At 37.2% G+C, this 16,763-nt stretch overlaps 1 protein-coding gene across 6 annotated transcripts in view; it reads left to right on the top strand.

Moving 5' to 3' along the window:
• Nucleotides 1-16,763, top strand: part of DENND4C (DENN domain containing 4C) — a 69,840-nt gene that overhangs the window by 35,559 nt on the left and 17,518 nt on the right. For 5 of the 6 annotated variants that reach the window (XM_051801323.1, XM_051801325.1, XM_051801321.1 and 2 more), the window contains 13 exons: nt 2,433-2,651; nt 3,638-3,783; nt 4,919-4,954; nt 5,183-5,313; nt 6,141-6,273; nt 6,735-6,941; nt 7,617-7,745; nt 8,412-8,556; nt 8,884-9,030; nt 11,220-11,345; nt 12,147-12,287; nt 13,601-14,748; nt 16,320-16,500. In XM_051801323.1, coding sequence (XP_051657283.1) covers nt 2,433-2,651; nt 3,638-3,783; nt 4,919-4,954; nt 5,183-5,313; nt 6,141-6,273; nt 6,735-6,941; nt 7,617-7,745; nt 8,412-8,556; nt 8,884-9,030; nt 11,220-11,345; nt 12,147-12,287; nt 13,601-14,748; nt 16,320-16,500 — 2,889 coding nt within the window. The remainder of the gene's footprint in view (nt 1-2,432; nt 2,652-3,637; nt 3,784-4,918; nt 4,955-5,182; nt 5,314-6,140; nt 6,274-6,734; nt 6,942-7,616; nt 7,746-8,411; nt 8,557-8,883; nt 9,031-11,219; nt 11,346-12,146; nt 12,288-13,600; nt 14,749-16,319; nt 16,501-16,763) is intronic. The other variant, XM_051801322.1, reaches the window with a different exon arrangement.

Below are 16,763 nucleotides of genomic sequence, written 5' to 3'. Positions count from 1 at the left end.
AGCCTGTATTGGCACTGGAGGTTGTCCCAACCCAGGTTGCAGCATCTTGCACTTGATCTTAGGAGGTTCCCATGGGCCCACTTCTTGAGCATGGCCAGGTCTGGCATCCTGTCCTTCAGGTGTGTCAACCAGACCACTCAGCTTGGTATCAGGAAAAAATCCTCTGTTCCTCTGCCTGTGTCATTAATGAAGACCTTAAATAACACTGGTCCCAGTACAGATCCTAAGGAACACCACTTGTCACTGATGTCCATCAGGACTCTGAGCTGTTGTCCATTACCGTCTGGATGCCACCATTCAACCAATTTCTTACCCATCTAACAGTCCACTCACCAAATTAGTCTCTCTCCAATTCAGAGATGTTGTGGGGGACCATGTCAAAGGCTTTACGGAAGCCCAGATAAATGACATCTGCAGCCCTTCCCTTGTCCACTGAGGCAATCACTCCATCATATAAGGTCACTAAGTTGGTCAGGCAGGACTTGCCCTTGGTGAAGCTGTGCTGGCTGTCTCAAATCACCTCCCTGTCCCCCATGTGCCTCATCATGGCTTCTAGGAGGATCTGTTCCATGATCTTCCAAGGCACAGAGGAGAGGCCTCCACGGAGATTCCAGGGTCCAGTGCTGGTGAATTTCTTAGATAATGACTTTTCTACAAGAATAGTGGAGTAACTAAATTTTGACAAAGTATTTTGGCAAAGTAAAAACAAAAACTGACCATCTTCAGCCTAATGACGTGGACAGATAAGGGCAAGGTTCTAACTGACCTAACAGTTTTCAGCTATTGCTTCTTTCTTACTGTAGATAGGTTCTCTCAGATAATCTGGTTCACGGTGTGTTAGGTTACATCATTGTGGGGAAGGAGAAGATGATAGCCTCATAGATACACAAGATATACAAAATTTGTAAATTCCAGAAGCAGAAGATGGTGGTTTTAGTAATAAAAAGTGTGAAACTATCATTTTCAGCAATACTTGTTGCTGTTTTTTTTTAAGAATGCAAGAGTAAACTCTGAATGTCACCTTTTTGTTTCTACCCTTTGGTGCCCTAAAATGTTAGAATTTTTGTTGTAAGAATTGTTTTAGATGTATAGTCTTCAGAACAGGGAAAACGTCACAAATGAGTGATTTAGGTCACTTAAAGAATGACCAGCAAAGGTATCAGTAAAAGCAGGTTTAATATAAAATTTGCGAAAGCACAACAAATTTCAGTACCTAGATTCACTTCATTACTTACTACATGGATAAAGCATGCAAAGGAAAATCAGGTTAGAATCAATGCAGAATGATTTTAACAGGGACTGTTAACTGGCAATGCAAAGGAGCAAGGGAAATCCTACTGCTGAGACAAGAGATGCAGAGAGGATCCCCTTGCCTTCTAAACTCCTCCTGGAGCCTAGGTGCAACTGAGTCCAAACTTACCCCTTGACTAAGGAGCTGAATCCGAGGGCCCAGGTTTATGTCTAAATGTGTTAACAGCACTTAATCACTGACTAACATTAACAAAGTAATTTAATAGGATTTACTGTAAGCACCACAGTAACTTAACTACAGATCTGAGATGGAAATATACTATACTTGCTGTTGGGTGTTTAAATCTCTTCACACATGCATTCAACAGACACAAAGAATTGTGTACAAAGGTATGTCTACCTGTTAAAAATTCACCTTGAGTTTAGTCAGATACTCAATGTTGAATGTCTTGGCAGCCCTCAGTGGGTGACAGGTTGAGCCTTGAGGAGTGTAGAGGTTTTAGCCCAGATCCTGTCGGCAGCTTTTGACTGTGGTCCTTGGACTGTCACGAACTGGAGAGCCGGTGAGCTCCAAGAAGTCCCACTGAGAGAGAGGTGCTCGTGCAGTCGCAGCGGCCCAGGAGACCTCAGAGGGCTTGGCTTAGTTATAATAATATCGTTCCGTTCAGGCTATGAGTCAGGCAGATAGTGTTCCAAGGCTTTCCATGAGGCAACAGCTGTTCTTTAGGCAGCAGCAGTTGCTGAGAACAGACAGTGTTTCTGATAAGCTCAAGGGGAGCTTAACTGCTCAGGAGTCATTAATCAAGGCCAAGGCCTAAAGAGGCCTGAAGAGGAGACTGAAGATTGTAGAGCAGCCCAAGAGGAGCTGCTTGGGTGCAGGGAGGGGACACATGGTGCTTTAAGTTCGTGTTGATTTATTACCGAAAGACTACTTTCAGTTGGGCATAGAATAACATTAACTGAGCTGACATCCATCCTTCTTTTATGTCCCAAACTGCTGCATGAGTTAGAGAAACACACAATCAGCTCTTGAAGTAACCTGCCTTTTGTATGGACCAGTTAAATTGAGAAATAATTATAGGAGTTCTAGTGCTTGTCATTTCTGAACATGGGCAAGTAGAAAAAACTTTTTGAATGGACTGAATTTTTAATAAAGGACTGTACATGTTGTTCATTGCTAGTTCACAGGAAAACTCAAGAAGGCTCTGCAGTGGAAATGACTCCTATAGAGGCAGATTTCTCCTGGCAGAAGAAGATGATAGAACTCGAGATGGAGATCCAGGAGGCTTTTCTCCGGTTTATGGCATCTATTTTAAAGGGTTACAGAACATTCCTCAAGCCAATCACGCAGGCACCTTCAAATAAAGCAACTGCTGCTGATTCCTTGTTTGATCATCAAGGTGAGGGTGAGGCAAACCAGCTGCTGATAGTGTTGGCAGTGTTACAACTTTAGGGTTGAGGAGCTGTGTAACTTTAAGAGGTCAAAGTTCCCTTTGGTTGTACAATCCGTGGCAATATTTAGAATTTCAGCTGTATGAAGTTGAGCTATTCAAAGTTGATTAGAACACAGATATATATACGTGTAGAAGTGCAGGTTTGTACTAGCTCTGGTATTAAAAAAGTTTTCTTAGGGTAACATGGTGCCCTGTCTTCATGGCATGTTTTTTAAGGGCACCTCTTGGGAATGGAAGAATATTTCTCAGTTTCATAGAGCTGAAGTATTAGAAGCCCAGTAATGAAGAATGAAGTAATGGTCTTGATATAAATGGGAAAATATTAGAAAATGGGGCAAAGATCTAAAACGTAATAAAGCAATAGTCAGCAAATGTAATTTTCCTCATCACTGTTAACTTTTCAGATCTGTTCATGAGTTGAATGCTGCATAAAATGTCACAGGTGTTTTGTTTTGTATGTGGTGGTGAGAGTTTTCTTTTTTGGTGAGATTGATTTTTTTTTTTAATTATTGGATGACAGATTTGAGAAGAAATTTTTAGTCAATGGTTTGGAGAGTCTTAAATATTATCAGGCCCATTACCTCTTAAGATATAATATTTTTTTAGTATTTTTTTAACTGTTAGATACTTTTATATGAGGTCATAAGCTTTTTCTTACACCAAGAGTCAACAAACACAGTAAGTGGATTACATGGGGGTGATTGACTGTATTGTTAACTGTGGTAAAAAATAGTTTATTAAAAAAATGCTGTTATTTTAATCTTCCAAATGCAAGTAGATATAAATAGTTTTTATTGATAAAACCGATACTTTATTGATAAAGCCAAGCCTTAAATATTTTATGTGAACAATTTATATGTTAATTTCATATGGAACTCATATGGAACCTGTATGGAACTGGTATTTAGTTGTGTGTTCCCTTTTATAACCAGGGTTTTTAAAAAGCAGAGACCGTGCATATACCAAGTTCTACACGCATCTCACCAAAACACAGATATTCAGCCGCTTTATTGAAGAGTGCAGTTTTGTGAGTGACAAGGATACTGGATTGGCATTTTTTGATGACTGCATAGAAAAGGTGAAAAATGTAGCAATAAGTTTATATGCTTCTGTTCATTTCATGTTATTGTCCTGGCTTTTAGTTGAGAAGATAGATACCCTTTGCAGGAAGTGTTTGAAGGGATTGGAATTCTTGGTGGTTATTGCTTAGTCATGATTTTCATCTTCTTGGATGGTCATAATTTTCTGTGTGATTGCAAGAAGCTTTGATTAAAGTCCTGTAGCATTTAAAGTCCTGTAGCATTTCAATCCATAGGATAATGCAAGAAATACCAGTAGCTGACATTAGCAAAATGCCATCTATGTCTTCCCTTTAAATGTTAATTATTCTCTTTCTAATATGGAATTACTACTAGTGGTCATCTAGTAGTAATTGTTGGTTTTTTCACACAATTTCAACTTAAAATATGCTCCAATTATGGTCAAAACTGATTTATATAAGTAGGTTCCCTGTTCATTGCATGTTTGTTATAGGAGAAAGATTGCCGTATCCCATTCTTTTTTTTTTCTTTTTTTTTTTTTCCTGAGGTCTCATCAGTATAGTTCTGGTCTAGATGGGTCATGGAATTTACAGCTTCATTTTTAAAATGACAAGTTTACAGTGTAAAAATTAGGAGCTAGAGAATTATATTTATTTTTTAAGGTGCATGTATATGATTCTTTCTGGGCAGAACCTTCATTTTAATACCAAGTTCTTATAGACTGAGTCTTTGATTCAGTATTGATTCTAATCAGATTAACACTTGTAAAAAACCAATAACATAAGTATTTAAAAATTTATTTGCCTTTATTTTTCTCTCTCTGCTAAGTATGGGGTATGCATCTAGAGAATACTTAGTTAATAATTTGATATTATTGCAGGTTGTCATTTTGAAAATATCTGCAAACCAGAAGTTTCTTTCATCTAAACTAAATGAAAACACTTTTCCTTTGGTGGATTTAGCATTTTGTATTTGATAGATAATGTCAACAGATTGAACGCATGCTGAATTCTTTGCTGAAGTATTTGAAAAACAGTTTAATTGCTTCTACAGTAATATGGAAATTTAGTGTTTCTTCTTTAATATTTGAGTAAATGACTCAGCTTTAATACAATTATTTAGGGGGGTATTTTTGAGCTAAGAAACTCTTTTTTTCTTTTTTTCTTTTCCCAGCTCTTTCCAGATAAAGGAACAGAAAAAGGAGAGAAGGTACTTCATCCTTCAGAATGTTTAGGAATATCTGATCATGAAATAAAAATGGAAAGACAAGGCTGTGGATTTGGTGTTTGAGTAATTAGAACAAGTATAACTTCTATATCTAATCAAATACAGCATGTATTAAATATATTTTTACGTATTCTAACATAATTAAAGTTAAAGAGGACATTTCTATTACAAAGCCACACTCTGTACTTAGTGTACAAACTCTGTTTTCAGTTCGATGTAGATTCTGTCGAAGATGCACGGTTGATTGAGCTTGATGAGTCACTAAAAAGTGAACACACAGTGTTCATAATGCCACCAGAGCCCCCTGCTGATGATGGACAGGACCGAGTGCCAAAATACAGGTACCAGTTAAACAGCCACATGGAGTGAAACTAGAATGCTTACAATATTTAGCAGGGCAGATGTTCCATGTTAGTGCAAGACTTGCTTTAATACAGTGCTTAGAAGAACCCTTAGAAAGATAGGAGCTGCCAAAATTCTGGTAAGTTTCTGAAGTTCTGGAAGTCTGTGTTTTTTGTGTGTATATTTGAGGGCATGTGGGTTATGGTATTAATTTTTCAATAACTTCTTGCCAACTTCATGGTAATACTTTTCTACATTTATTCAGTCTTTCTTCCTGTTTGAGCCATTTATGTGTATTTTGTAGCTAGTGCCGTGCACTTTGTTCCAGGTTGGGAACAATGAAGGGTGGGTTATGAACCTACCCAGTACTATTGATCTGCAGATGATGAACCAAAACAATAAAACATCCACTTTTCAGATTTCTTGAATTCAGTCTTTTTCAGCCCTGTGCAGAAAGTATGGAGTTTCAGACACTCTGGGTATGATTTTTTCCTGTCTCTCTTGGAGATCATGAAGGTTCTGTTTTCAGCTGTTGTCCTTGTTGATCATTATTGTCTGTGCTTCCCTGATCTTCATGACCTGGATAGCAGTCTGTTTCTTATTTCCGTTGTCTCTGGAGATTTTATGTCCAAGGCATCTTCTTGTGGTATCTTTGTGAATAAGGCTAAAAAGAGCTTGTTGTCTTCTCTTTTTCCCCCGATTCTTTACTCTCCTGTTTGTCAGTTCTTGCCACACCAGTGTCTTTGTATGGCTTTCCTGCTGTGAGCAGGTATGTGAAAATATTTTATTTTTGTTGTTGTTTTTTCTTTTTTAATCATCTATGTAGCTATAAAAATTTCCCACGACTAGATTTCAAGCTCTTTGACAGGCCACAGGAGCTCAAGCTTTCCTTCAGCAGACACCCAGCTGGAAGTAGCATTTCAAATAGTCCAGCACTCATGGCAAAGAGGACAAAACAGGTCAGATGAGTCTCACTGTAATCACTGTATGAACACTGAAAGATAGGAATTTTTTTGGTAAAACTGTCACTACCTATTTATAAAATAAGTTAGTGTTGTTAGAGGTTTGGTCTTTGTCACTCCTGAGAATGAACACTTGCAAAAAAAAAAGAAAGAGAACAGATAAACAAATTAGAATATGAGATTACAGTTTATTGTCAAATGCATTTTTAATCTTTAGACAGTAATATAAAATTAAACTTAAATTAATGCTTTAATGGGGAAAAAAAGATTAATCTTGATGCTAGTTTTTGCTTGCAGAGAGTCTTAATAAGAGAGTAGTAAGAAGGGATCTTCCATTGAATGTGTGAATTATTATTAAATGCTAACTCTTAAGAAGCCTGTATCTGAGTTAGTAATGACTTCTAGATTCAGAATGTCGTATCTTTTGTCTGCTTTTTTGTTTTGTTTCTCTCTCACAGGAGATAAAAACAGCCCATAAATTAGCCAAGAAGTATTACGTAAGCCCCCAACAGTGGGCTAAGTGTCTCTTCAGTCACAGTTACAGCCTATGGTTTATTTGTCTGCCAGCCTATGTCAGAGTTGCACATCCCAAGGTCAAAGCGCTGCAGCAGGCATATGATGTTCTGATTAAAATGAGGAAAACCGATGTGGAACCACTAGATGAGGCAAGTGCAAATAAAAAAAAGCTACCATGAACATGGAGTAGGGCAGAAGGTGCAAATACAGTCTGTTTCACTGCCATCACCAGGTTAAGGTTTGACCTTTCTTAAAGCCACTTTAAAATCATCTCAAATAAGTCTGCTTAACTAGGGCAACTGGAAGTTAATTTCCTTTTTCATCCCCAGCATAGTGTCAGCTGGGTTAAATACTCCAGCTTAGTGTTGCTTATCATCTCTCAAATGACTTCCAGAAGAAAATTCTTGAGTATCCCTGTTTTTAAAGGCACTTTGATTTAATGCTTTGCAGCCATATCGCACTGATGGGATAATGGGTTTGTGTGCAGCATACTATTCTTTCAGTAGAACCCACAGGCACACAGCAGCAAGTTATCCTGATCTTCTCATGGGTGTTTCCCTACTTCCTTTTGTTTCCCAAACAAAAGAGCCAAATGGAAAAAAAAAATCAGCATGCCCAACAATGTGACTGCCGATGTTATTTCAGCTCCTGTGGTTTCCTCTTTAATTTTTGCTCCGTCTTCAGGCTGTGGAGTGTATGGACGAAGTAGTTGCTCTCATGTGGCTTTCCCTTTCAGATGTGTAAAAGTTGGAAATCAGGGAAGAGTATAAGCAGTTTCACAGTTCCTGTCATCAGTTCATTTCTGAACTTCTGTATCTTGTCAGGTCTGCTACAGAGTAGTAATGCAGCTCTGTGGACTGTGGGGTCAACCTGTTCAGGCCGTGAGAGTCCTTTTTGAAATGAAAAATGCTGGAATACAACCAAATGCCATCACCTATGGTTATTACAATAAGGTAAGGGACCAGTATCTCTCTTGCTATTGTCACTCCCAATGTCCTGTAACACGTTTTGAACATTGTTTCTTAGAGGTCTTCACTTGGATTTGCTATTTCTGTTGGTCAAGCAATTCTTTTGGACGTACTTACTGTTGACTAGATCTACATGGCATGATTTTACACTGATAAATTTATATTCCTGTGCTGTTTGACTAACCAGAAATTCTATTGAAATATACATTTAAAGTGTTTCCATTTGCAAGTTTTGGAACCGTCTGGTGCTTCAATGTCAAATACATCTGTTCCAAGGTATATTCTTTAAGATAGCAAGATCCAGGATGGATGACAGCTGGAATTGGGCTAGTGGAAGTAGCCTGCCCCTTTTTTCCTTGCTTCCAAGTTCCTGTAATATGCTGATGAAACTTCATTATAAGCTATGTGGTGCATAAATAAGAACAGAGCCCACTTTGTTTACTTAAAGAAATCTCGATCCATTGTTTATTTTTACTCATCTGTTGTATACTGAGCTGTGGATGGGTGCATAAAAATTTAAGTGTTTGTCCTACTTTACATGGTTTACAGGAAATGTGTTTTTTGATTAGGGAAAAGAACCTGCTCACTGTACCATGTTTCTTCAGTGTAACTTTCTTACTGTTTTTGTTATTACAATGTGACTTTTTGTAGGCGGTTTTAGAGTCTTCTTGGCCTAGCAGTAACCGCAGTGGCATATTCCTGTGGACAAAGGTACGAAACGTACTTCATGGCACAGTACAATTTAGGCAGTGCTTAAAGAAATCAACGCGGAGCCCACAAGTGCCTGTGATATCAGGTAATAAGTTAATTGAAATGGATTTATTTCTGCTGAACAAGAGCATGATGTGCTTTCTGAGGGATTGCAGCTAACATTGTGGCTTTTTAAAGTGGAAAATCTTTCCTTAAATATATAGAAATTGATAATTGCCAGCTTGATGCTTTAAACAGTATTAGAATGTCCTTTGCACAGTGAAGAGTTAATTGTCTGAATTCTGTTGCTAGAGTTTCATATTCTTATATGTGCAAGCAGAAGTATTTACTGTTGTCTGAAAAGGTTAGATTTGTTTAAAAACCTGAGAAGTTAAATCCTCTCTTACTAACCAGCTCTCATTCATCTCTTTAGCTCTGCGGAGTCCCACAGGTGGAAGTGATGGGGACATGGTGAGCCATGGTAGCGTGGATAGTTCTAATGATGCTAACAGTGGGGAGCACACCCTCTTCGTCAGTGACTTAGTCAGGCTTGATTCCATTGATAATCACTCTAGCACAGGTACTAGATTCTGCTGGGTTTCACTACTAACAGTTCCCCAAAAGCCTAAATTTTTTTAGTCTCCTGTTGATTTCCCCTCCATAACTAAAACCTTCCCCTCTTGAAACTCTAGAGACTGAAGCATGGAGTTAACTTGTGTAGAAAAGAAATACATTGTTGTTGAATATTACTCGTTTTTTGCAGATCATGTTTCTTATTAGAATGAACCATAGCAGAAATACTGTTAAGTTAAAATAAATGTCTTGCTGTGCTCTCATGTACCTTGCTTTTTGTGTTAATCTTCAGAAAAGGTATGAAGCTGTTTAATTTTTGCCTGTTGTCATTTATTCATAGAAGTGATAGTCTGGGTCAGTAAAATCTTGCTCTGTGTTAAAGGACAGGAATGATAGTTGTTGAGGTGATCAGAAGATAACGCTTGAAAATGTTTTTCCTTGATGATATTCCAGAAAGGCCTAATTAGCATTCATGGAATTAGTGTGTTATGTTTGATTATAGTAAAATATGCTTTTAAAGGCCATATTCAGCTTTCTTAATGGTAGTTGCTAAACTTTGAAATAAATACAGAAATTATCTGAACCTTGTAATGCAGTTTTTATGAGAAACTATTAGAATGGAAAGATGGGATAAGCTGCAGAAAACTCCGCCTTAAACATGGTGTGCCCTCTTCCAGATAAACCGAATTAAAAAGAGTGCACAGAAAGTTAATTATTTGAGATGGCAAGACAAAATGCATGGTTCTTCATATTTGCTTTAGTACTGATCACATCCTACCTGTGCACAGTCTCAACTAAACTTCCTTTCTGTGTGTACTTCAAAACTTAATGTACAGATGGTTCTTGCACACTCTTCATGTTTTTAATATCTTGAGCCCTTTGTAAAAAGGACTGTGAGTCTGATTCCTGTGCTTCATCTGATATGTCTGCCTAGATTACTGAACTTCCCTTCTCTCTGCTCTTTGTTGCTCTGCTTTTTGCTCTTTGCTGTCTCTTGGGTGCCGCATTTGTCCTTGGCTATCACGGTGTGGGGTGCAGACATATGGTGTGAAGCCTTGGATGCACGTGTGCATTATTTCTACCCTTGAATGTTACTTCTGCAGGTAATTCACCCATTTATTGGTAGGGTATTTTCACTTCTGTGCAAAGCAGGGATACTAACATTATTGAAATTAGATAGAAAATAAGAACCAAAGAAATTCAGAACTTAATTTTCTATATAAAAGGTTTTTTATATAGTAGCAACTGTATTAATTGATGTCTGCTCAAACTTATAATTCTTTTTTACCTATTTGTTATTTGTTGGTAAAATAAACCAACAGTAATACATATGGTAAATAAATTACATCTGTCAGTCAAGTTTTATGGAGCTTCCTAGTACCTTTCACACTCAGTGACTTACACTTTGATCTTTTTTGGTACAGTAATGTGTTCTAATAGGTACTCTAAAGCATAAAACCAGTCCTATTTAACATGTTGCTGAGGGATATGTCCCATATAGTATATTTGTCTTTTTGCACATGCAGCAGCACTTCAGATAAAAATAGCAGAGAAAAGAGAGTCTTTCTAGATTGTTTCCTATGACTGACTTTTTGGACTACTATAAACTTCCTTTTTTTTTTTTGAGTGAGTGAGTTAGAGGTGTCAAATTACTGGTGTTGTGGTAGAACAGACTTGTAAAAAATGTTTACATTTTTACTTTTTTCCTATTACAATTTATACTTTGCCCTACAGTACAAAGATATAGCACAGTTTATAGTACAGTTTTTTCAGGACTGTATTCATTGTTAGAAGCTTGCTTAATTACTGTTGGGCTCATCTAAATTCTTTTGTAGGTACATTTGAGAATTTAGCTTGTCCAGCAGTTAAATATTTCATGCTAATGAGATAGGAAAGGAATGAAAGGGGATACAGTGCATTAAAAGTATTTAGTCCCCATAATGTTTCTGGGGGAAAAACTGGTCTTTAATTTAATTGGAAAAGTAAATTTGGATTGGTATAGAGTAATTATCTCCACTGTCATCATCACCAAGTAGATCTGTCCACAAATTAGGCATTTTGGAGATGTTACTATGAACTTTTCTGGAGAAGCAACATGTGGAACAAATTAATTTCAATTCTTTTGTTTTCTTATTGAAAAACAAATTTAGGAAGGAGAAACAAATTTGAGGTACGTATTTGTATTTCTTCAAACAGGTGGTCAGTCAGACCAGGGTTACGGATCCAAGGATGAACTTTTAAGAGATGATGGAGATAATCTTCCTGCAGTTGAAACACAACTAAACAAAGATATTTCTTCTAGAGCTGGAGACTTAATAGAAGGTTAAGTATGCATGTTTAAGTTGATGAAGGCTTTTGGTAATAAATGGGTTTCATGCATTAGACCAGCACAAATACTTGATGTATTAGTAGTGTTACCCAGCTCAAAATATAACTGTATAAAATCTCTTGTATTACTTCTGTACCCTAAATAATGGCAGTGGAATAAATACAGTTAGAAATAGCTTTTTATTAGACTAATTTAATATAGATGGAAAAATTGTACAAGTGCTGGGGTACACAGTATTTTACAGTTTACATTGCTCTCATTTATATGTTTGAAATTTTGACAATTTTTTTATCTGTACCAGTTGTCCTAATAAAAGACACTACTTTTTCTTACGAACTCTTCCCAGCTGCAGGTGACTCTATGGTCATCTTCTGTCTTCTGTCCAAATTTTGCCCTTAGTTTTCCTGTATTGTATTGTTTTCAATACTGAATGTGTTTCATACCTGGGTTACTAGATCCTTTATGTGAGTTAAGCTTCTAAAGCTTCATTAAAGAAGTAGCCCTGCATGAAAATGTGCCAACTGCTGTTCTTGCTCTACTTTGATTAGTTGAAAAAATACCAAGGGGAGAAATTGGCAAATTCTGGAAGCTTGTGAACAGTTAAGCAGTCTCTGCATAATACTGGTGACTGTCACCTCCCTGGATATTACTTCCAGGAAATGCTCAGTACCTAGTAGGACTGATCCTTTGGACTGTTATTACATAAGGGAACAACGTTGGAGTTTGTTTTACCTAACAGTGCAAACGAAATTATTTAGTTAAATCTAGTAAAGTTGACATTCTCTTTCTTACAGAGGTTTCTGCAGAGAAATCTTACGAAAAGCAACAGCTGAATACAGAAGTTCAGAGTCCAACTGATCCACCTGCTTGGGGTAACAGTATTGTGAAAGTTCCATCTGGCATTTTTGATAGCAGTGGAAGGAAATGCAGTGGGGGTAAGTCACTGGGTGAAACAGAGCTTGCTAAATCCTGGTCTTGTGCTACAGTGTTTTGCAATCTGTTTCATGTTATGGAAAGAAACAAAACTTCTATTCAAGGTGCAAATGCCTCACACAACATTTGCATTCCACTTTTGCAAGTGACTTAGGAGGAACCTCTTGATTCTAAGGTTGAAAGTCACTATTGAGTAGATCAAAATCGAGATTTTTTCCCTGTCCCACATTGAGAGTGTTTCAGTAATGTTCTGTGACAAAGAGAATTAAGTGTCTCTACTCTTGGATTTTGTCATCTAAACCTTGCTGATCTTGGACAAGTCTCTTTATTCATGTAGCTTACATTGCCCATGCATAGTGTGGGAACAACGCGTATTATGTTTGTGTTGCACAAAATCTTTTTACTTATTTGGAGATTTACGATGAGGAAGATTTACGGATATATAAAAGCCAAATCTTGGGGCTCAATTTTTTTTCTGCCTTTGTGTCTGTCCTTTACTAGGACAAGGTAGTCCAGTTTCAGTGTAGTTTGATAGCAAAGAATTGAGTCTCAGGTATGAAGTTGCCCAGAACTTTTTTGGCAATTATAAGAACTGATGGCTAGCCAAGAAGCAGCATTGATGTGAGACTCAAACATCCTCCAGGACTGGATATGGTGCAATGAGTCCTCTGTTGAGATCCTAATATGGTAGAATTTTCATACTTATGGAAGTTTTTACCTAGCTAGCAGAAAGTTATCTAGGCAATTAATATTCCCAATTCCCCTGAGGAAATAGGAATATTTATGAGATCAGTTTATATCTTCCACATACTAAATTTAATTAGTGTTTTCTAGATATACTGCTCTGTCATAAATGAAATAATGCATCTATATTGGGCAAAAACACAAGATAGTTTTTTTTCAGAACTTGAATGAGCTACGAAGTTTGATGTATAGATCTATGACTATAGCTCTTGGGGAAAAAACCAAACCAAACGAAACAAAAAAAAACCCACAAACAACTAGAGCAATTTTTACTTGGAATTTTACCTTCCTTTAGTCCATGGATGTAGTACCTCCTCTTTGCTGGACGTTGGCACAGGGAAGGGAGGTAGAAGCTTAAATGGCTTTGACTCCAAAGAGTAGATGGCTTTTGATCTTCAGGATGCTGGTGAAATAATTTGTTAATGCTAGTGTAACTTCTTAATGAATAGCTTAAGACTGTGGTACTCACAGTCGTCTCACTGATAAGGAGATAAAGGAGATTTCACATGATTTCAGAAAATAAACATTTTTGGTGGCTATGAATACCCTATTAATGCATTTTCTCTTTTAGAAACTGTTTCTAGCCCACTGTTTATAACTCAGGATTCAGTTGAAGATGTAGTCTTTGGTGATGTTCTTCCTAATAAAACAAGTGAGAAAAGACAGAAGAGGCAGAAACTGTTTTCAGAGAGAAGCTGCAGTTTCAGCAGTGAAAGCAGAGCAGGAATGCTGCTGAAAAAAGGCAGCTTGGACTTGCATTCTAAAGAAATAGCAAAAATGATGGGAGCGGATGCCAAGATTCTAACAGCAGCTTTATCAGGAGCCAAGACTTCACCCTGTCATATGAATAAATCCCAGAGCTTTGAAAATATCATTGACCAGCAGGTTTCTGATGTAAGTGGCACTTGGAGTTGTGTGACTGAGACTGTTTGGGAACTAGAGCATAAATCTTCACAAGTGGTGGAAGAACCTGGGGAAGGGCAGGAGCATCTTGAGAATGGAAGAGGTGAAAACATGACTGCAGTGGAAGACACGAACCTTGAACAGTCAGCTGAGTCCAACACCCAAAAACCAGAATCTGAAGATGCAACTGCCAAAAGAAATAGCTTTTATGGAGTGGTTAAGCCTATCGAAAGGGAAGATGTTGAAGTAGGCTTGGACCCTTTATCTTTGCTAGCTACTGACAGCACGCAGCCAAGTTATCCAGAACCTGGGGAAAAGTTGATATCACCAGTTGCAGCACGTAATTTGGCAGATGAAATAGAGAGCTATATGAATTTGAAGAACCCATTAGGTAGTAAGTTTCCCAGCATGGAACTGCATAAGCCAGATAAGGAAGCAGAAGCTTCTGATACACTTGGTCACTCCCAAGAAAGGAGGTCAAGCCTGCCTTTGGATCCTGTCCTGCCATCGCCTAAGTCTTATGAAAATCGAAGAAGTCCTTCTGTCTCCAGATCCAAAACATTCACTGGACGATCAAAGCAACAAACCCATCCACAGGTCCAAAAGGAGCGGTCTTCATCTTTGACAGGACTGGGTCGTTCTTCTCAACATGGCTCGTTAGGAACTGTCGTAACAACTTTATCCAATCTGAAGTTAGACAATATACTGTCTGGACCGAAAATGGATGTTTTGAAATCAGGCATGAAGCAGGCTGCCAATGTAGCCAGTAAGATGTGGGGAGTTGTAACTTCGGCATATAGTTACTCAGATGATGAGGTAAGTGTTTTTCAATATGAAAAATTTGGGGAGACAAAGTTAGAGGGATAACTTTTGTCTTCAGACGATTGCTTCTCAAGGAGGTGTTTTTTAATAAGTATTGACTTAGATTAGCTAATAAAATTATGCTTTATCCATGGTATTTTCTCTTGCCATTAAAAACCCCACGTTTCCGACAAAAGCAAATTAAGTGGTCTTGATGCAGAAAGCTTGAACTTTTTGTTCTCAAAATTCCCCCCATTTATTTATTTATCTTTATATTTAAAGAAGCTGAGCCAAGAAACCCTAGTAAGAACAAAATTGTGTTACCTTAAATGATGCCACACTGCCTGTCTTATTATACAAAAACTAAGGTTGTGAAAACAAATCACAAACCTAAGAAGTCATATTGGTGAGAATTAAAGTTGAAAGTCATATGGTACAGCCCAAGATCTAGTAAACTTGCTTGTCGGGAATTTGGACGCTAAATGTTATGGTTCTTGTGTGACTAACAGAGTCATTTTTGGAGTAAAACATTTCAGAGCATAATTACGAGAATGAAGGAGGAGATAGATGGATGAATATTGTAACTTCCTCTTTTCTACATGTGGTGGTGTTGTGCCTTCAAACAGTTTTCTCTACTTAGAAGGACCTCTGCTTGATCCAGTTAACCCCTCAATCTGGTGTTTGGTTTAAGGCTCTTTTGTCTCTCCTGTTCAGGCTGATAAGATTCTTGTTGCCTTTTTCAAATTCTGTCTTCTTTGCCCAGTGTTCATAAAAGGTGGAGAAGGGGAAGATAGCTGTCTGGCTAAATTTCTACATTAAACAAATTTAACTTATGTTGCTAATAGGGTCTCCAGTATTAAATAAATTTTAAAAATTCTTAATTTTGTTTTTACCTAGATTTTGCCTATGACAGTGAAAACTCAGTGCTTTGCTTTCTTTCCTGAGTTTTCCTATGATCTAGGAATCTTCTGTGCCTTTCTATTACACTGACCTATTACATAGAATTTTGTTGAATGGCTCATAATTCCATTGATGTGACTTATTCTACTTTTCTTCGAGTGTCCTTTCATTCTCTCCTATTTTATTTCTTTAAATCACCATTTTTTTAATATCCTAATTATTGGTCTTTCTTACGTCTTGTGTCTTGGTGACTGTGTTAATGCTGCATCATTTCAGCTGGTATGTTTCGTTCCTATTTTCAGTTCTCAGAATGTGACTTCAACTTGAATCTTTTTTCTGACAACTCCTTCATTTTTTGTAATGTCTAACAAATCACAGTTATGCGTAATTTGTCCTTTTTCTCCTGTAATGAATAAGTTTATATCCCTGTAGTTTTGTCACTCAGTGTGATCCTCAGCTAAAGTATTTTTGTTGCTAAAGCCTGTCATTTTTTCAGTATCTTCCTGCTTCATCCATTATCTGCACTTTTTGAGGTTACATAGATTTATCTTACATTTAACAATTTTTTTACATCAGGATTTAATCTTAATCTGCTAGCTTAATTATTTATTCTTTAGGATAAAGATAGAAGTCAAATAATGGATGTGGAAGTACTCAAACCCACTATTTTTCTTCTTGCATTAAAGGATGAAAGCAGCCAACCAGACTATAACTTCCCTGTAGGTTTTGAAGATAATATTTTAGGAGATAATCTGTCGTCAAGAATTGGAGCCCCAGGGCTAATTACGAATGAGCTTGGACAAAGCACTACTAGCCTTGGCAGTAGCAGTAGCAGTGGAGATGCAGGAAGACAGCATTACAGTGCAGGTGAGATTAGTTGATTTTGTTTTCCCCATAAGTTGATTATAATACAACAAACAGGGAAAACTATTGTATGTGAAATCATTAAAACAGTGAAAGCTATGCTAATCTGAAATTATTTCAAGCCCTTAAGAGAATTATAAGCAAATTTTTACTTCTGTTCTGTACTATTCTCTTGCAGTAGTAAATATTTAGCTAATGTTTCTCTCTTTGTTGGATGTATAAAAAGCTGATACAAAATGCAGGAATTTAACCATAAAATATGGTTA

Source organism: Manacus candei, unplaced genomic scaffold, assembly GCF_025592945.1.
Source record: "Manacus candei isolate 608988 ecotype Guabito, Panama unplaced genomic scaffold, ASM2559294v1 h1tg000051l, whole genome shotgun sequence".
Classification (NCBI taxonomy): Eukaryota; Metazoa; Chordata; class Aves; order Passeriformes; family Pipridae; genus Manacus; species Manacus candei.
Note: the sequence above shows the minus strand (reverse complement) of the source record. Positions and strands in the feature narration are given on the sequence as shown.